The sequence below is a fragment of the Octopus sinensis genome, linkage group LG8, assembly GCF_006345805.1.
Source record: "Octopus sinensis linkage group LG8, ASM634580v1, whole genome shotgun sequence".
Classification (NCBI taxonomy): domain Eukaryota; kingdom Metazoa; phylum Mollusca; class Cephalopoda; order Octopoda; family Octopodidae; genus Octopus; species Octopus sinensis.
Window position 1 is genome coordinate 51,546,262 of NC_043004.1, and position 21,918 is coordinate 51,568,179.

The following is a 21,918-nucleotide window of genomic DNA, read 5'->3' on the forward strand; positions in this document are numbered from 1 at the left end:
CTGAATATCCCCGAGAACTACGTTAAGGGTACACGTGTCTGTGGAGTGCTCAGCCACTTACACGTTAATTTCACGAGCAGGCTGTTCCGTTGATCGGATCAACCGGAACCCTCATCGTCGTAACCGACGGAGTGCTTCCATATGAGTTATTATTGTACTTATGTTCCCAATTGCTTAACATTAATATATCATTGCATTGTGTTGGTATACAAATCAATCTTTCTCCTCCACCACACTTCTCTTACATACATTTATACATAAATACACACACACACACACACACACACACACACAGACAGATAAGTAGATAGGTAGGTAGGTAGGTAGATAGATAGATAGATAGATAGATAGATAAATAGATATGTAGACCTTTGCAGTAGACTTACAAATATGGCAAATTTAACTATACACTCACATAGATATCTTTCCATCCATCCGTCTGTCCGTCCGTCCATCCGTCTGTCTGTCTATTTCCTATAAATACATCACTGCTCTAATGTTCAGAGTGTGCGTCATTTTTAGATATATGATCTACTGATTATATGTATATATATATATATATACACACATACACACACACACACACATATGTGTGTATATATATATATATATATATATATATGTGGAGGCGCAGTCGCCCAGTGGTTAGGGCAGCGGACTCGCGGTCGTAGGATTGCGGTTTCGATTCCCAGACCGGGCGTTGTGAGTGTTTATTGAGCGAAAACACCTAAAAGCTCCACGAGGCTCTGGCAGGGGATGGTGGTGATCCCTGCTGTACTCTTTCACCACAACTTTCTCTCACTCTTATTTCCTGTTTCTGTTGTGCCTGTATTTCAAAGGGCCGGCTTTGTCACTCTCTGTGTCACGCTGAATATCCCCGAGAACTACGTTAAGGGTGCACGTGTCTGTGGAGTGCTCAGCCACTTACACGTTAATATCACGAGCAGGCTGTTTCGTTGATTCGGATCAACCGGAACCCTCATCGTCGTAACCGACGGAGTGCTTCCATCCATCCATATATATATATACTAGCAGTATCGCCCGGCGTTGCTCGGGTTTGTAAGGGAAATAACTATAAAGCATTTTTAGAGAGTTATAGCCCAAAAATAGCAAAAAAATGGGGGAAAAAATGATGGTAAATTTTTTTTGATAGTTAAAAAGGTCGAGTTGCGTCCCCTAGACCATCTGTGGTTTGTGTTTCTGATTGTCGACCCCATGTCGAATTTATCGATCTTTTTCAGAACTGGGGGAACTTTTCAAAATTTTCGCTGTGTTAGTTTTGAATTATGACATTGGGCTATGTGTGTGTCAAGTTTCATCAGAATCGGTTGAAAGCCATGGTCAGAGTGAGGGTACAACCAAACAGACACACAGAAACACACACAGACAACTGCCGTTTATATAGAGATATATATATATTATATATATATATATATATTATATATATATATATAATGTATATATTATATATATTATAATATATACATATATATATAAATACATATATACACATACATACATGCATATATATATAGACACATGTATATATAAATATATATGTATATATATATATATATATATATATATATATATATATAGTGAGAATTTACAAAAAACAAAAGACGAAGATGGGTGCGTAAACAACAAACAGATGTATTAGTTTAACGCTCAGGAAGTGAGAAAGTCTTTTATGTTTTGAGCCTACGCACTTCAACAGAAAGGAACACAGAAATAAACAGGGTGAGAAAATAGAAAAAGGTATGGTGGCTAGCGATCTATTATGGCTAATGCCAGACAGAGGTGTCACACAGGAGAGCTCAGAAGGAGAGATAATGAAGTAGTGGTGATCCCAAAACGAAGGTGCGCATGTGTGTATATGTGAGAGCGTGTGGAAGGGGGCTGATGACATTGACATGTGTGTGTGCCGGCTGGTGTGATGTGGTGTTGTGTGGTGTGGTGTTGTGTGGTGTGGTGGTGTGTGGTGTGGTGGTGTGTTGTGTGGTGGTGTGATGTGGTGGTGTGGTGGTGTGTGGTGTGTGGTGTGGTGGTGGTGTTGGTGTGTGGGGGAGGTGAGAGTGAGGGAAGCAAGGGTGGGTCTAAGGGTTGGGGTGGAGATGGGATGGGATGTATAGGGATGGTGGGGTTGGAATGTGTAGGGTGAGGTAATGATGAAGAGGGTAGAAGGGAGAAGGTGGGTAGGAATGAAGAGAGGAAGTAGGTGCCAGAGCAAGAGAGGAGAGGTGGGTGGGAGGAATTAGGTGTGTGAGGACGAGAGGAAAGAGGAGGAGGTTATATGAAGAGGGGAGGAGAGTTGAGCCCATAGGGCGCAAAGGAGCAAATAGAGAAGATTAATCCCTGCTCACGGCAATGACAGGAGTCCAGATGGCCCCTGTGCAAGGACAATCCAAACACAGACAGGTGTTGTAAAGAGTGACCAGTAGAGCATATATATATATATATATATATATATATATATATATATTATATATATATATATAATATACACTCACGGAGTGGTTGGCGTTAGGAAGGGCATCCAGCTGTAGAAATATTGCCAGATAAGACCGGAGCCTGGTGCAGCCTTCTGGCTTCCCAGATCCCCAGTTGAACCGTCCAACCCATGCTAGCATTGAGAACGGACGTTAAACGATGATGATGATGATGATATATATATATATATATATATATAAACAACTTATAAGAAAGGGCTAAAGAAAATTATTTCAAAGCCAATATGCTGATTTTCCATATATAATCTACTCACTACAGAAAAATTGAACTGAAGTCAGGCAAGCTAACCGTTAGAATATTTAAATTTCGTTATCTCTATATTGAATCAATTTCGGAATTAATCTCATAAAGGATTTATTCGTCTTCAGTAGAGCTTATGAGAGAATATAAATAAGATACTTACATGCACCCATGGAAAAAGCCGAAGCAAAAAACATGAGTACACTTAAGTACCCCATTTATATCTAAAAATAAAAATTCTTTGGTCAGCCTCAGAACAACGTGTTGGCTTGCCCGACTTCAGTTCAATTTTTCTGTAGTGAGTAGATTATATGTGGAAAATCAGCATATTGGCTTTGAAATAATTTTCTTTAGCCCTTTCTTATAAGTTGGTTATAATTTTAACCGCAAGGGTATTTTAATATGCTGCCACATTTCTTGATGGAATTCTTTTCTGTAGAGAAAAAAACTTCATCCTATATTAGTAGTAGTATATATATATATATATATATATAATATATATATATATACATGCATATATATACATACATGTATATATACATTTATGTATGTATGTGTATATATATGTATAAAGAAGGCTACAAATGACTCATATTTTTTTGCCTGTCCTTCTAATTGTTGTTTCTCTTGTCTGCCTTTGTATCACCTACTTATCTGAATGTTTTATTGTCCTCTATTGCATTTTTGTTCCATTTTTATATTTATATATATACATATTGTGGCATACGTACACGCTTGTGCTCACCTTACATTTGGTATGTATCTAAACTTTGTATGACTCTTACTCTATTTTTTACTCCCCCTCTTACTTTCTTACTTTTTTCTTTTTCTCACGCCCCCTCTCTCTCACATTTCTTGGACCTCTCTTTCTTTAACTTCCACTATTTCCCACTCATTTATTTCCCCTGTACCTTTCTTTTTGTCTCTGATTTTTTGCTAATCCTTCAATCCCGCTGTCCTCTACCCATTTCTCCTCCTTCCACGTGACCAGTGTCAGGCCAACCATAATCTTTCTTTCTTGGCCTGACTGCCGACCACCAACACCTCTTATGTCCGTCTCTTATGTTCCTGCCTTTAAGCTTTGACTTAATAAACGCCAGCCCAATTGGATTCGTTCTCAGTTGAAAGACACCTGTTGTTATTTTCTTGTTGTTTGTATATATAATTGTGTACCATGTTCTCCGTTTTTTTTTTTTTGTCTTTGTTGCCGTACACATTCACTAGATTCCTTACAAAGGGGTTTAATGCTCTTAGCTTAGACTTTTTGGGGGGCAACCAGATCAAACCGTCTCAAGTGTAACTGCTCAAAATGGTTGTGACTTCGGGTACTTGACTGAGGAGAGAAGGTTACGAATTCTAATTGCTATTCTCTTGTCTGCCTTTGTATCATTTATCTGTCCGAATGTTTTATTGTCCCCTATTGCATTTTTGTTCCATTTATATATATACAAAATAAGAAAATGGAGGAACAGATTCATTTCAATCATCAACTTACAGATAATACCAATTCATATAATTTATTAACTAATTAAATAGGAACATCCAAATCCAACAAAATAAAACAGAATAAAACGATATACATCAATAAGTAAGATAATACCATAAAAATAATACAAAAAAAATGGATCTTACAGCTGTTTCAGCCTGTAGATAAAGATATCTCATTGTGCCTATATTAGTCAGATGTATTGAGGTAATATGCAGTTAAAAATGAGTTACTTATATATATATTTCAAGGCCTCATCAGAGATTATAAAGTACAATTATGAAGATATAAAATGCAAATATGAATATGAAACAAAATACACATACACAAGAATATATATGTGTGTGTGTGTGTGTGTTTGTGTGTGTGTGTATACATATATATATACACATATACATAAGTATATATATAATAATATACATACACATAAGGTTACAGTTAATCAAATATATATACTGGAGTATACATATATATCCACATCAAAGGGTACATATACAAAGTCCAAAGTTCATTGTATTACATTACTAAAAACTATTAATATTATTATTATTATTATTATTAATAATACCAATAATGGAATATGTGCATTCTGCTATTCACAATACATAGTAGATGGAAAATACCACATAAAATATAGTATAATATAATACAGTGTAACACAATATAATATAATATATTGTATATTACATATATAATATAGTATAACATAATATATAGACAGATGCCTATGGGAGATGCCAGCACATTAATTCAATAAATAATGTAATATAATATACAATGTCATTATATTCATATATCATACAGCGAAAATCGAAACTTTAGTCTAAATCTGCATACATATGTACACACACAGGTAACAAATACATGCACATGTATAGATAAAAACTATAAATCAGTAAGGTACAATAAATGTGATGAATTCCTATAGATAGTTATAGTTATTCTAATTGTTGCCATCTCTTCATCACTGGAATTCTCTCCAATAGGATCTGGGTCATCAATATCTTGTTCAAACATTAATTCATCTTCAGTACTATCAAGAGCATTACTAATACCACATTTTCATAACTACCTCTTCTTTTACAGCATTCCATCAACATTTTACACACTCACACACCTGTGTAATAGTAAGACCCTTCCTTCTTCCTGTTGGTGTCACTTCAAAATTTGAAGATTGCATCCACCTGCCCCACTCCTCCTGCATAAATCTTTTAAATGGTTTATTGTTTGAAACATCTAAAAGCTATAACTGGTTGGTTAGACCTCCTGAAATTACAGCCAACTGGTTCTTCAGTTCTCCAAGTTTCTTCTTGACAAGCTCAGTTCTATGAGTCCAAAACTGGTCCCAAACTAATAAAGCCTGGACCACACTTGATCAAACCATAATTTCATTCCTCCCTAATCCATCCAACCTTTTAAGGGGACATGAACATAAATGTCATTGGGTATCCTTTCTTTAGGCAATGTTTTTCTTTAAAAATACAACTGTGTAGTGTGTCTTTTTATGGCCACATGTTTTAACAGTCATAGTTTTAGCATTCTTGGATTCTACTGTCTTGATTGATGGCACATCAAATGTCAAAGAGACTTCGTTCATATTTGCTATCTGTGAAACTTCAAAATTAACCTCTTTTCTTGCATATTCAGGGGAATTTTTTGTGCTATTCATCATCATCATCATCATCATCGTTTAACGTCCGTTTTCCGCGCTAGCACGGGTTGGACGATTTGACCGGGGTCTGGGAAGCCAGGGGCTGCACCAGGCTCCAGTCTGATCTGGCAGAGTTTCTACAGCTGGATGCCCTTCCTAACGCCAACCACTCCGCGAGTGTAGTGGGTGCTTTTTACGTGCCACCTGCACAGGTGCCAGGGGGGTCCGGCATCGGCCATGATCGGTTGGAGCTTTCAACGTGCCACCAGCACGGAAGCCAGCCAAGGCGGCACTGGCAACGGCCACATTCAGATGGTGCTTTTTATGTGCCACCGGTACAGAAGCCAGTCGGGGCAGCGCTGGCATCAGCCACATTCAGATGGTGCTTTTTATGTGCTACCGGCACAGAAGCCAGTCGAGGCAGCACTGGCTACAGCCCTTGTCCTTTATTTCTCCTCATAAATCTGGAACACCATGATGTTGACCCTTTAAAATCATTGATATTTCTGTTCATTGCTGTAAGTCTTGAATAGTACAAAATCATTTTAGTGGATGCCGGAAGTCTGATCTTCTTTGGGATAAAACCCATGCTTTAGTTCTTCTTCTTGTTCAGGCTGCTTTACAACTCCCCTGCAGAGGCAGTGTTTGCTGTGTTCAGTAGTTTTCAGCTGCTCTTCTTGTTTCCTCCAAGTCCTAACCATTATCTTGGCTGTTGGTGGACCAAAATACTGAGCATCTGCCCTATTACCATAGTCTTTTGGTTATGCTTTGACATCTAGTTTAAATTTGATGTTACAACAATGCCTTTTTGTTTTTCAGCCATGGGTTTAGACTACTCTTTTACTCTTTTACTCTTTTACTTGTTTCAGTCATTTGACTGCGGCCATGCTGGAGCACCACCTTTAGTCGAGCAAATCGACCCCAGGACTTATTCTTTGTAAGCCCAGTACTTATTCTATCGGTCTCTTTTGCCGAACCGCTAAGTTACGGGGACGTAAACACACCAGCATCGGTTGTCAAGCAATGCTAGGGGGACAAACACAGACACACAAACACACACATATATATACATATATACGACGGGCTTCTTTCAGTTTCCGTCTACCAAATCCACTCACAAGGCATTGGTTGGCCCGGGGCTATAGCACAAGACACTTGCCCAAGATGCCACGCAGTGGGACTCAACCCGGAACCATGTGGTTGGTTAGCAAGCTACTTACCACACAGCCACTCCTGCGCCTATGACTCTGTATGATATTTAATGTAAATAAGCTTACTGGTGTGTTATGGGAAACTACCCTCGACTCTTGCCTCCTCTCACATCAGTTGTATAATTGCTTATATTTTGGGCGAGAGAATTGCTATATAGGATGTGAAACTCGTATTTCTGGATGTGATGTTTTGTGTTACTGTGATAGGCCACAATGTGGATGATAAGGGAAAAAATATTAAAAGAGCCAAACACAAATGAATGACCAAGAAAGGAATACAAGATGCACGTGCTATTGTAAAAGTGAAGTCTCTGACACAACATCTTATCTGATCATTGCAAATGGCTGCAAGCCAGATGAAAGTTTATTTACACTCCTTTCAAATTTTTAGGAGCAGTTTTCATTTAGATAATGTAATACATATATCAGGTATGTATACTGGGGAAGGAGGTAAGTGAGATGAAGTGAGCTTCCCTCATAACTACTGGCATATGGTAAGCAATTTTTTATAAGTTTGGAATAACAGACTGTGATAATTAGACTTGTTTTCAATATTTTATCATTAGCAACAATTTTTGTGCCTAGGAATCTCACCCAGTATGCTCGTCCGGTTCCCTAGCCTATGGTGTTCAGTTTCCCATTCATGATATGGCCATATTAAATAATACAGTTAGAAATAAGAAACATGCATCCAATCTGCTGGCAAATATGGTATATGCCTGCACCATACACTACCTACACCAGTGGTTTTCAACCAGGGTTCCTTGAAACCTTAGAGTTCTGCCAGTACAGTCCAGGGGTTCCGCAAGAAGTTACAAAAATGCTAAAATCGGCAGTAATTTTTAATTCTCCTGTGCAGACATGTGTGCATAAGACTATTAAATTATTGCACAGGGGTTCCTCAAGCCAGTGGAATGTTTCCTTGGGGTTCCGCTCCAGCAAAAAGTTTGAAAAGCACTGACCTACACAATAAAATAAAAATACCAAAACTAGGAGATCATTGAGACATATAAGGGTCACAGTTTATTGCTACAGCAGGTTTAACCCTTTTGTCGTCATATTTTAATTTGGAAACAATGATGAATTAAGTAAATTTTGTATTTCTCTGTAGATTGAAAAAATAATGAACAGCCTTAATTGATTTTTCACCTTTAATGAAGTTTCATCAGAGGTGTTTACATTGCTTAACCAATCTTAGAAAAACATATAAAAGGTTAAGACCCCCTTTAGTCCTGAATGACCATGGGATTGCACCAAGAAAGTCACCCTGTGAAGCACAAGTCTTGGCAAGGTTGTTTATGGAAGACCAGCAGTCACCCATGCATACCACCCTCCCGTCTCCATGCCACTGATGCTGTCCAAGAGAAAAGCGAAAGCTGATACAGCTTGGCACCAGTGACGTCGCAAATCAGTTCAACAGTTAAGTGAATTGGATCAACGTGAAATCGAACTCACTGCCTCATGATCAACGAGCTTAATGCTCTAACCCATTAGTATTTAGATTGCTCTCTCAAACATAATGTTTATTTACTCACAGTGTTTTGAAGTAATCCTGTTTTATCTTGTTGCTAAGAGATTTTCAAGATGTGGTGGTTTATTTTTAGAATAACAGTGCAGAACAGGTGTGAGAGGTCAGATCAGGCCAGTTTTATCATACGATTGGTAGAATATGTAGGTCAGACACTGATTGCTTTTTATTCGCCAGATATGATTCAGTGCCGGCCATTGGACAGGGGGGGGAGTTTTGCTTGTAGACATATACAACTCAAAAGACATTTATTTCATTGGACTCGTTACTTATAACATATTGACATTCACACTTAACATTATTGTGCTATTTATTCTGCATAACCTGATTATTTTCTATAAATAGGTAACCCCATTACTTATACATGGGTGTGCATTTGTCAGTGAATGCGTGTATAGTTGGGACATGTCAGAAGAATCACAAGAAGCTCTTAAAAAATCAGTCCATCCAATGAGAATCTATAATACATAATAATAAGGCGCAGGAGTGGCTGTGTGGTAAGTAGCTTGCTAACCAACCACATGGTTCCGGGTTCAGTCCCACTGCGTGGCATCTTGGGCAAGTGTCTTCTGCTATAGCCTCGGGCCGACCAATGCCTTGTGAGTGGATTTGGTAGACGGAAACTGAAAGAAGCCCATCGTATATATGTATATATATATATATATATATGTGTGTGTGTGTGTTTGTGTGTGTGTGTTTGTCCCCCTAGCATTGCTTGACAACCGATGCTGGTGTGTTTATGTCCCCGTCACTTAGCGGTTCGGCAAAAGAGACCGAAAGAATAAGTACTGGGCTTACAAAGAATAAGTCCCAGGGTCGATTTGCTCGACTAAAGGCGGTGCTCCAGCATGGCCGCAGTCAAATGACTGAAACAAGTAAAAGAGGTCACCCGGATTTTTATTGACACTTCTCAGTCATTATCTAGAAACACTTATAATCAAGCATGACACTACATAGAAATATACAGAATAAATATAAAGAGGTGTTGATGTGGTTTAATGGTTGAAAAGTTCACTTTGGAACGACATGAGGCTGGAGTTCAGTCCCACTGCATAGCATTTCAGGTAGGTGTCTTTAGACTAAAGCTCCAGGCCAACTGATGTTTTCAGAATGAAATATTTTGTGTGGTGTAGTAGTGTATTAGCTGAAACGTAGTATTGGTGAAGGTGGCAGTAGTGGTGGTGTTCTGGTGCTAAACTACACAGAAACCCACTCTATGTACATTACACACAGACACACACACACACACACACACATGTCTATACAACATATAACTTATGTAAAAAGATTAAAGTCTAAACATACAAAATGACTGATATTAGGTTAAATTATGATATCTATATTTCTAAACATGGTGGTCAAGTTGTTATGTAAATAAAGAGATACAGTTGATAAGATGGAAGGAAATAAATAGGAGTGCAGAAAGTGTCTAAGTGTCTACTATATATACTCTTTACTCTTTTACTTGTTTCAGTCATTTGACTGCGGCCATGCTGGAGCACCGCCTTTAATCGAGCAACTCAACCCCGGGACTTATTCTTTTGTAAGCCCAGTACTTATTCTATCGATCTCTTTTGCTGAACTGCTAAGTAACGGGGACATAAGCACACCAGCATCGGTTGTCAAGCAATGCTAGGGGGACAAACACAGACACACAAACACACACGCACATATATATATATATATTATATATATATATATACATATATATGACGGGCTTCTTTCAGTTTCCGTCTACCAAATCCACTCACAAGGCTTTGGTCAGCCTGAGGCTATAGTAGAAGACACATGCTCAAGGTGCCACGCAGTGGGACTGAACCCGGAACCATGTGGTTGGTAAACAAGCTACTTACCACACAGCCACTCATGTGTGTGTAAATACATACATACATACATGTATGTATGTATGTATGTTTGTATGTATACATACACGAGTGCGCAGACACACACACATATATATGAAGGTGAGCTGAAAAGTTCCTGGCTTTGAATAAAAGAAAATACAGGAGACTCGGTTAATTATGATTGCATTCAACTTATTCCTCTCTCAGATTCACACACTTTATTGCAACATCCCTTCAGTTTTTCTAAGCCCACTAAAACAACTCAGAAGGTTGTCCCTCCAGCCAGGCCTTTCGCGATACCCTTAAAGCCAGGAACCTTTCAGTACCCCATCATATATTTTATCTTTTAATTATTTCAATCATTAGACTCCAGCCATGCTGGGGCAGCACCTTGCAGAATTTTTAGTCGAATCAGTCAACCCCAGTATTATTTTTTGCTAAGCCTGGTACTTATTCTATCACTCCTTTTGCTGAAACGCTAAGTTACTGGGTCTCAAATTTAGGTTAAATCAGTGTTTCTCAAAGGGGAGGCCTATGGAATGGTCGGACAAGTTGTTTTGAGAAAATTTGGTTTAAATGTGTGTGTGCGTGTGTCGGCTTCCATACCTGAAACTTCTCCTCAAGTTCTGATAGTGACTCAGCTATTAGAGCAAGGTCATCAACATAGAGAAACTCCTATGAGGTCGGGGAAACTGAATGAGCTAGTTTATATAGGGTAGGGTGGGGTGGGGAGCAGAGGTAAAGTGTTGGGAGAGGCAAGTTGTTAATGAAACTGAGAGAGAAAGAGAGAAAGAGAGAGACCAGAGTTAGGCTGGTCGAAGACAGAACACAAAAAGACAGAATTTGGGGATTTAGGGTAACATAATTGAATGAATGGGCTTAATAATAATAATAATAATAATAATAATAATGATAATAATAATAATAATAATAATAATAATAATAATATGATTTATTGTTGTTATTATTATTATTGAGTGAGAGAGCAGTTCATGCCATCAAAGTGACACTGGGGTAAAATATACGAAGCCCAATATACCCATCATGACTACCCGTCTGATAAAGGTACACCAGGCACATGCATCACAACCATATGTGCGCGACATGGTGATCTCATATCAAGATAAACAGCACATGACCTTGCAGGTGGGGCCCAGTTAGAATTTTCTTCAGGTTGAGTAGCCCATCCTGCTCAAACGGTCCCTGAATAAGGGTTGCTATTATTATTATTATTATAAATCATATTATCTCTAGCTGCCCAGTCCTGGCTAAGAAGGAATGTATTCACAGACATGACAGAGTTGGAACCTACATACATTGGAAGCTATGCCAACATTATGGAATAACAACAGAAAAAAGATGGTATAGGCACACACCAGAAAAGGTCACAGAAAACGAGAAAGCAACCATACTCTGGGATATGCCGATACACACAGATAGAGAAATTAAGGCCAACAGACCAGATATAGTTGTCAGAGATCATGAAGAAAAAAAATGCTTTCTAATTGATGTATCAATACCGGCAGATGACAACGTGTCTCTAAAAGAAATGGAGAAACTCTCAAAATACAAAGACCTGGAAATAGAGGTAACTAGAATGTGGAATCTGAAAACAGAAACAATTCCTATCATAGTAGGTGCATTAGGCATGATAAAAAAATATTCAGACAAATACATAACAAAAACACCAGGACTTACAAACACATATAACATACAGAAAATTGCACTACTAGGCACTGCACACATCCTACGCAGAATACTTTCCATACAATAACCATCAGAGCATCACAACAAATCACAGCACATACCCAAGGCACACAGAGCTGCGCTCAGTAGTGAAGTGAAAGCACGCTATAAAAATAAAACTACTGAATAATAATAATAATAATAATAATGATAATAATAATCCTTTCTGCTATAGGCACAAGGTCTGAAATTTTGGGAGATTACATCAAACCCAATACTTAATTTTATTGGCCCCAAAAGGATGAAAGGCAAAGTCGACCTCAGGAGAATTTGAACTCAGAACATAAATGAAATACTGCTAAGCATTTTGCCTGGCTGGTAACGATTCTGCCAGTTCGCTGCCTTCACATGATGATGATGATGATGATAACAACAACAACAATAACAATGATAATAATAACGACACTTTTTATTGGCCACAAGGGCCCAACACACGGAGGAAATACAACCCACAAATAGGTGGGGTTTACATTGAAACAAGTGGAGACGCTATAACATTAAAGATGTAACAAAGAGATATAGAAATAGAAATTGAAAATAAATAATTAATAAATAGAATCCCCAATAATGGCATAGTCCACTTCAAGTAATTCAGGGTGAACCCCACAAAAAATATCCCAGATTATTCTGCCACCCACAAGGCGTGAGAAGTGTCATCTTCCAATTTCTTTCCTCCTATACAGAAAAACATACTCAGAGTAGATCCATTGAGCCTCACCAGTCTTGCCTCTCGTGTCCATCTTTTAATAAACACACTAAAAGGCATCTCAAATGATATTTGAAGAAATTGATGAGAACTTGGTCAGATAGGAAAGTATCTGTCTTCAAACCTTTCAGACAGGTCCATCACACAACCTCTTTTTTCCACAGCCACTAAGCAGAGAAAGATCTGCTGCCCCTCTCTGCCAAAGGAAGGTGGTACATCAATCTTCACTTGGTAGACAGCTAAATTTGTCTTACAGGAGACAGCAGCAGCACAACCCAAGCCCTAAAGTCACTAATGCAGGGACACTGAATAATTGCATGTTTCATCCCCTTGCATGCATCTCAGGTAGGTTCACTTGTTGGCACTTCCATGCTTGAAGAGCTTGCCTTGAACAGGCAATGCACCCCTGCAGTACATTTGGAAATTGCCCATGGTCTTCAGCAAAAAAGTCCCCTGAGAGACACAACACAGACTGATCACAGAGACAACCAAAGTCAACCATAGGCCACCACTAACTACTTTGTCTAGCTGGGTCAATGCAATGAGCCCCTGGCTATGTCCTAAATGCCAAACACCTAATTTTGACCCATGATAGCAGCTTGGTCAATGAGAAGAGCTGCAGAAAGGTGTGTTGCATGAAGGATGCTCACACCAGTTCATCCTTGTTTTTATCCCATTGTCGACACCATCACAGTGATTTAGGTATTTCTGTGGGTGCATCAGACTCAGTGCATGATGACACCTCATCAAGGACAGTATCTTAAGACCACCATGGTGTGGGTATTGACAGCAGGTGGATTTTCTGACCAGCAGAACCTAACCCTGCCATAAGAATTGAAAAAGGAAACACTCCAATCTGGTCAGAGTTTTCTTGGGACAAGGTACAATGGTTAGACAATAGTATACTCCCAAGGTGATATGTGCATTCACTACTTCCACCAAGACTTTCAGAGACAGCTTCCTTTTGACCCATTTCTGGGTGAGATTGATCACTCTAACCATGATCTCTTCCCAGTTTCTATTCACTTGAAGATTTGGTCTAAACCAGACTCCAAGCACTTCCACTAGTCAGAAATTTCCACTAGTCAAGATAGACTTACCCCTCCAAGAGCCCAGTCACAAACTCACCGATTTGTCCTGGTTTATGTGTGCTCCTGTACATACCTGATATTCTTCCAGTATAGTGTCAGTCATTTCTATCTCCAAAGAGTTTGACACCATGACAGTAACGTTATCTACATTTGCAGATATGGCTCTTCTGCAACCTAATTCCAGTGGGATACCCCTCAAACTATCCAGCTTTCACAAGGATTCAATGCCAAAATATATAAATGCAAGGAGAAGAGGCATCCTTGGCAGATTGAGCATTCAATACAGTAAAGTTCTGAGAGATGGCCATTTAATTTAACCACTGAGCATTTGCTGCTATAGATTGTGGTGATCCAGCTTTCGAAGACAGGACTGAAACTGACAGTTTTTAGGACAAACACCAGATAGTGATGGTCCACTCTGTTGAATACTTTGAACTAGTTTGAATTGACCAGTTTTCTTCCTGTATGTGTCCGAGATTCCCATCCAATCACCCACTGCCACAAATGAGTGAGATGTTCCTAAGAAAGTCTCTTGACATCATAAAAATCCAGTCATCTGGCTTCTGCTGGAGCATAGACAGCCACTAGTCTTAAGGTTCTACCATCGCCTTCCTTGCTGCTTACATTCAAGTCCACCAATCTACCAACCGGGTCTAGGAAAACCATATTTACTTTCATTCAAGGCCTTTCCAAAACAGTACCATGACACCATTAGACTTAGGTCAACCAGAGGAGGCATAAATCTTGTAGTCATCTGAAAGTAGGACAAGCAATTGCACCTCAGAAATCCTAGTCTCACTACTAGCTACTACATCCAAATGTAATAAAGCAGGTAAACCTGCTTCCACGTAGCCTTCAGGCTATAAGCATTTGCACAACCTATTCTTAGAATTGCCGTTCTAGGAGGAGAGAAAAAAATCAAAAAAAGGAGTCAGTCACTTACCCTAGTCTTAGGTTAGTCCTAGCCTTTGTAGAGGCCTTCCAATATCCTTTTGTCTAATAAGTTTTTAAAACTGCCAGCATCATATGGGAAATGCTTCCTCAAAATATAACACATGGTGAGAGTTGTTCTTATCGGAACCCTCCTTTCTGGAGTTTTGTAAATGGTTAGAGTATCAAGACCCTCATTGATTGTCAAAGTTTTGTTGCTGTTAGTCTGCAAACTCCGTCAATTCCTCATTCTTCTTTAGTACTGCATAATTGAGAAGCTCGCCCATGAGATGTTGTTCTAACTGTTCTGTCCCTAGTGGTTGATGAGGTTATTGTCACTGCTGTTGAGAATGCTGTTTCAGTTCTTGGTGTTGCTGTAGCTGGTTTATCTCTTGTTGTTCTTGCAGTTGCTGAAATTGTTTGCCTGTCATTTTGATTATGAGAAAAGGTGCACTGTTTTCAAGGTTATTCAGCTTGCTGCTCACAGACTTTGCGAATTTAGGGGTTACATCTGTATTTTGACCCACTCTCCCTCATTTTCTCAACAATCATCCATTTGAGTGTTTTTGTCTCACCTGAGGTTCCTTCCACATCCAAGGGGGTCAATACTATTTCTGTTTATTTTTTTTCTCTGTCTGCTCCTGTATTTGTCATGGTAGTTGTTACTGCTTTCTTTTTGGGGATTACAACAGATTTGGTACTGGGAACAGCAGTACATAATGAGGCACCTCATCAGCAATGGCAAAAAAGTGTTTTGACAACATAGGTGCATACTTTGATGAAGAAAACTATTCCTTGTATTCATAAAACATTAGCAAACTTTTTTTCTTTTCTACAAATTCCATACTTGACAATATTTATGATTTGTATTTTTATCTGTTCGAGTGAGGGGTTTACAGGGTGGTTGGAGGTAAGACACAGTAGGTAAATTAATGAATGAATATTGTCAGTGGGTTTCTTTTAGATGGAAATTAAAAGAAGCCTGTTATTTAAATAAATATAAATATCTGTATGTGTGCGTGAGTGTGTTGACATTGAGTGACAGTTGTAAATGAGTGTTGCTGTCATATAAACTTACCTGAAATCATGTCTGGCCAAGAGGAAATAAGTGAGGGTTGGTGACAGGAAGAACACCCAAGAGAAGAAAATCTGTCTCAGCAAACTGTGTCCAACCTATACGTGGATAGAAAAGGGAACAAATGGTTGTGTGGTTAAGAAAATTGCATTGCAACCTTGCAGTTCAGGGTTTCAATCCCACTGCACAAGGCATTGAGTAAACATCTTCAGCCAGCCTCAGGTTAACCATTATCTTCTGGCTGGAAATTATTAGATAGAAACTCTGTATGTGTATGTGTGTGTGTGTGTGCATGCATGTGTGTGTATGTGTGTGTGTTTGTGTGTGTGCATGTGCATGTGTGTATATGTGTGTGTGTGTGTGTTTATATCTTTTGATGAAGTGCATTGACAAAGGATGTAAAATTCATTAAGAAAGCAAAAAGAAAAAACTTCTCACCAGTGCTTTATGAGCCCTTGAGGTGTTTGTTCTGCACTGTGCTATAAATGCTCCTTTATCATTCGCACTGTCCAAAGTGAATTGAAACAATGATTCATATTATTGTCTGTGATGTTATTGATGTTATTAACTGCAATATTTTGATTCAATATAATAAATAAATAAACAAATAAGGTTTTTCACATGTTTTTCTTTAAATTTCTTTTTTCTTGTTTATTTTTTCCTAGGAGAAAATTGCCAAGAAAATTAATAGTACTATTGAATTAGTGAAATCAAAGATTAAGAAAACTTCACCGAATTTAGCGCCAGGATCTGCTTCACATATTTCTAAAAAGTTTTATCCATCTCTCTCCAAAATAAGACTGGTGCCAGAAACGAAAGAAAATATTTACAAAGATATTGAGGAGATTTCTCTGGAAGGACAGTCTCGTTTCTTTTCTTCTGCATATGCCTCTGTTAACCCTGATATAGAGAGTGACTCAACAGCAGAACCTGGAAATAAATCTAAAGAATTAGGTAAAATGGGGGAGAAATCCAAGATGCATGATAAACTTCCAAGTATCTCTAACAAAGAGTTTTATGGTATTCCTCCACCAATTCCTGAGAAAAATCAAGAATATGACATGTCATTGGATGGTATTGGTTGTGAAAATTACCAGAGAACAAGTACTCTAAAGGTGAGTAATAGACATTCTGGTGTACTGGAGCGTAAGAATATGCCAAGTGATGATGAGCGATCGGAAGATGAAGGTGATGTTCAGACTGACAAAAGAATTGTAAATTCAGGCATGACTTCTGCTCAAAGAAGTAAGAATAATAAACTGAATGGAGGGGTTAAAGTCCGCAGTAAAATGGTAACCCAAAACAATGGAGCTGAGTTTGACAAAGATAATGCTAAAGATCAAAGGAAGATTGATGGTAAGGCTGTAAATGTAAGAGAAAGTACTCTGTCCAAAGATATTGCAAGTAGTAAGACATCAACGAAGGACATTTCTGCTGACTGTTCTTTTGATGATGAAAGTAATACTTATGATGACATTAGAGAACACTTTGTACGGTTATCAAAAGCATCACCAGAACAAACATCAGCACCAGCACCAAACCCGAAACAATCATCAACAACAGCGTTTCAACAAAACTCAAAACCAACACTAGTTATGTCAAAATCCACACCAGCTTCAGTACAACGAAATAACTCAACTCCAATACCAGTAAAAAAGTCCTCTAAAACATTAACAAAAAGCAGTTCAGTAACAGATAAAGAACAAGATCCAATGCCATTACCACAAAACGATTCCTCTCCTGCATCTGAAGGTCAGAGACCATCAGTCCCACTAGCCAATCGACCACCAATGCCAGTCCCTCAACCACCATCCTCAACAGCAACACTACCACAATCAGCAACAGAAAAAACAAATTCTTCCAAAACATTATCCTCAACAAAATTGGGGATAGCCAAACGACCACCACTGCCAATACCACAACCAACAACCCCAACAACACAACCAACAACATCACCAACAGCAGAATCACCAACAACAAAAACAGAAACAGCAACATCAAAATCAGCTCAACAGAATCCTAAAGAATCTATAGAAAACAGTATCAGTGATGCATCTGTTAAGGAACTGTGCATGCTTTTGGAAAGTTGTGGTTTACATAGAGTAAAAGACATCTGCCAGGAAAATTATCTTGATGGCTATTTTCTTTCAAAATTATCTGAGAGTTCTTTACAATCAGCACCATTTAACTTATCATCTATAGAAATGATGAAGTTAAAAATGATGTTGGAAGGATGGAGACCAAAACTGGAATAATGGAATAATTGTGGTACTGAATGACAAGAAGGATCAAATAATTGAAGAATTGGTGAATGGAATGATAGAAGGACTGTATGATTTGAATAATGGAAGATTGAAAGAATTAAATAATGGTGAAAGAAATATTGGACAATTGAATAATGAAATAAGAAAATAATTGAATATGAAAGTATTTGAGTACTGAATATTAGAAAAGAAATTACAATATTCCCAATTATAATTTGAATAACTGGATTACTAAACATTTCATATTCTCTCCAAACACATAGCAATGCATTCATCTCAATATATCTTTTGGTGTGTGTGTATGTGTGTGTGTATGTGTGTGCATGCATGTATTTATTTGAAAAAATGAACAGAAATGGCTTTTCTGATAATCTTTCCACTTTAAAAATTAGATGTTTATAAGTTTATATGATACTAGCAGTATCGCCCGGCATTGCTCGGGTTTGTAAGGGAAATAACTATATAAGCATTTTTAGAGAGTTATGGCCAAAAAGTAGCAAAAAAATGCATTAAAAATGGGGAAAAAATGATGGTAAATTTTTTTTTAAATCGTTGACTCATCGTAGACATTTTTAGAGAGTTACTTCCCTTATGTAATAGCGAAAAAAATGCATTAAAATGGAAAAAAATGATGGTAAATTTTTTTTTAAATCGTAGACTCATCGTAGACGTGTGCTAATACCCAGAAGGGCTCGATATGAATCACGACTATAAGATACTCGCTTTTGGTTTAACTGCACCGCAAAATGTGGGAGTAGTTAGGAATCTAAATCGTAGGAGACAGACACACAACTTCACTTTTATATATAAAGATGTATACATCTCTCTCTATATATATATACCTTTTGTAAACTTAATAAACATCTAATTATTAAAGTTGAAAAGTTATCAGAAGAGCTATTTTCTATTCATTTTTTTCAAATATTTAATACTGTACCAAGGACTTCCTATTTCTTTCCTACTACTACTACTACTACACACACACACACACACACACACACGCAGTTGGACTTTAGGATTAGTTTGTCCTTCAAAGTCCCTTACCTCATGGGAAAAGCAAAAATGCAATTGTGGTGAAAAAAATTCTCATAATTTTAATTCTGTGTGTCTGTATATGTGTACATAATATAATATAATACAATATAGTATATTATAATATAATCTAACATAATATAATATGATATATTAAGCATGCTGGGCAAAATACTTAGTGGCATTTTGCCCATCTTTATGTTCTGAGTTCAAATTCCACCAAAGTCAACTTTGCCTTTTATTCTTTCAGAGTCAATAAAATAAGTACCAGTTCAGCACAAGGGTCGGTGTAATCAACTTAACCCTTCCCCTGAAATTGCTGGCTTTAGGCCAAAATTTAAAACCAGTATAATATAATATAAACATAATATAATGCATGACGTTACTCCAGTATGGTCACAAACCATGGTACAAGAACCAAAGAAAAAGTTTAAGTTATCTGAGTTAGAATATCTTTGTATCTTTGTCTATAGTGTCATGTTCATTACAAGAACTATTACCTACATGTTTACAAGTTTCTGTCTCCTAGTAAGACTGTTTTTGCTCTAGTTTGGAAACCTCTCATCTAAGCATATATTTAGCCTCACCATTTATAGAGAAAAGCTGTATCAGAGATACTTTAAGCAACACTAAGCACAGTACAAAACAAAATAAGATGGTACCTGTGAAGAACTTCTCAGTAGGCCTCTTTCTTATCTTCTTCAGTTTGTTACATACACATTTACTGACATAATTAAATCACAAATAATTATTGGTATAGATGTAAATTTATAATCAAAGTAGTGGTACTGCATGTCCATAAATAATCTCCTTCTTGCTCATTTTGGAAGAGTTGTTCAGTTATGCAGAGCTACTAACATTTATAACACTACTATAACCTCTCTCTTTTTTTTCTGTCCCAAATAACAATTTCAGGTCCATTATGCTTGCACTCGATAAAAGTTGTGCCTGGAACGTTACATCAATATTCCCTGTGTTGGTATATATCATTTCTCTTGTTTCAGTCATTACACTGTGGCCATGCTGGTGTACCACCTTGAAGAATTTTAGCTGAATGAAATCAACCCCAGTAGTTATTATTTTAAACCTGGTACTTATTCTATCAGTGTCTTTTACTGAACTGCTAAGCTACAGGAACATAAACTCACTAACACTGGTTGTCAAGCAACGATGCAAAACAGACACACACACACACACGCACACTCTCGCTCTCTCTCTCTCTCTCTCACACACACACACACACTCTCGCTCTCTCTCTCTCTCTCTCTCTCTCTCTCTCTCTCACACACACACACATGCAACAGGCTTCTTTCAGTTTCCATCTATCAAATTCACTCACAAGGCTTTGGTTGGCTCAAGACAATAGCAGATGACTTGCTTCAGGTGCCATGCAGTGAGACTGATCCTGGAACCATGTGGTCAGGAAATGAACATCTTATCACACAGCCATGCCTGCACCTATACATACACGCACACACGCACACACACACACACACACACACACACACACACACACACACATATATATATATTCCATAGCAGAGTTGTTGTTTATATTTATCCCAGGGTGGTAGTCTCTGTCCTGCAAACAGCATTGTATATTGCTTAAGCAACAACATCATGCCACAATAGAGTGGGGTTGTAGCCCAGGAATGACAGTTTTTTCATATCAGGACAATTACCCCACTAGGACAATTGCTCTCCATAGGACAATTCCCCCAATGACAACTACCCCCTAAGACAATTACCCCATTTGATTAACTATCCCCTCTCCAATATATTAAGAAGTTTTAAATCATCATCTGCTGTCCTCAGGGGTAATTGTCCTTGGTGGGTAAATGTCCTAGACTCCATTTTTTGGCAGCTGCTGATTGCATATGTAATGTGACATAATCAACATTTAAGCTTGCATGTTGGGAGCTTATGAGCTTCACTGTCTCTTTTGTTGATATATATATTTCACCTGCTTTTGGATTGATGTGTTCCTTTCTGTGGAGGAGCGTAGGCTCAAAATGTTAAAGACTTTCTCACTTCCCGAGCCTTATACAAATATATCTGTTTGTTGTCTACACCACCTGTCTTTGTCTTTTGTTTTTTTTGTGAATTCTCCCTATATATATATATATATAATATATATATATATATATATATATATATATATATGTGCAGGGTGAACCAAAAGTAGGTGGATAGTAGGTTAAATAGGGTTTATGTTAGAGTTAAATTATAACCAGTGTTGATGAAATTTTCAGTGCTTTTGTATTGTATTATTGTATACAATAAAATTTGTTTATGTAATAATTGTTTATCAAAATTTAATTGTATTAGTATGTAATCTCAAAATAAATGTTTTTTACTGTCTACCTACTATTCGTTGACCCTGTATATATACATATATAATTGAAAACTAAGAGGAGAGTGGCGATTTATATATATATATACAGATCTGGCCAGTTTGAACATAAAGCAGATAGAATATTTGGGCTGAATATGGCCAATTTAAATGATAAAGGGTTAAAGTTGAAGAATGTGAATGTAGAGAGAGGTGGCCTCCTCCAGTCTACATTAATTACAAGCAAAATGGATGGAAGCACTCCGTCGGT

At 37.7% G+C, this 21,918-nt stretch overlaps 1 protein-coding gene across 2 annotated transcripts in view; it reads left to right on the plus strand.

Annotated features, from left to right (window-relative positions):
- The window catches only part of LOC115214990 (flocculation protein FLO11-like), an 89,663-nt gene extending 71,272 nt beyond the window's left edge, over positions 1-18,391 (plus strand). For both annotated transcript variants that reach the window (XM_036505405.1, XM_036505406.1), the window contains 2 exons: positions 16,685-17,153; positions 17,235-18,391. In XM_036505405.1, the coding sequence (XP_036361298.1) occupies positions 16,685-17,153; positions 17,235-18,274 (1,509 nt within the window). In that variant the 3' untranslated portion in view covers positions 18,275-18,391. The remainder of the gene's footprint in view (positions 1-16,684; positions 17,154-17,234) is intronic.
- The last annotated feature ends 3,527 nt before the right edge of the window (positions 18,392-21,918 follow it).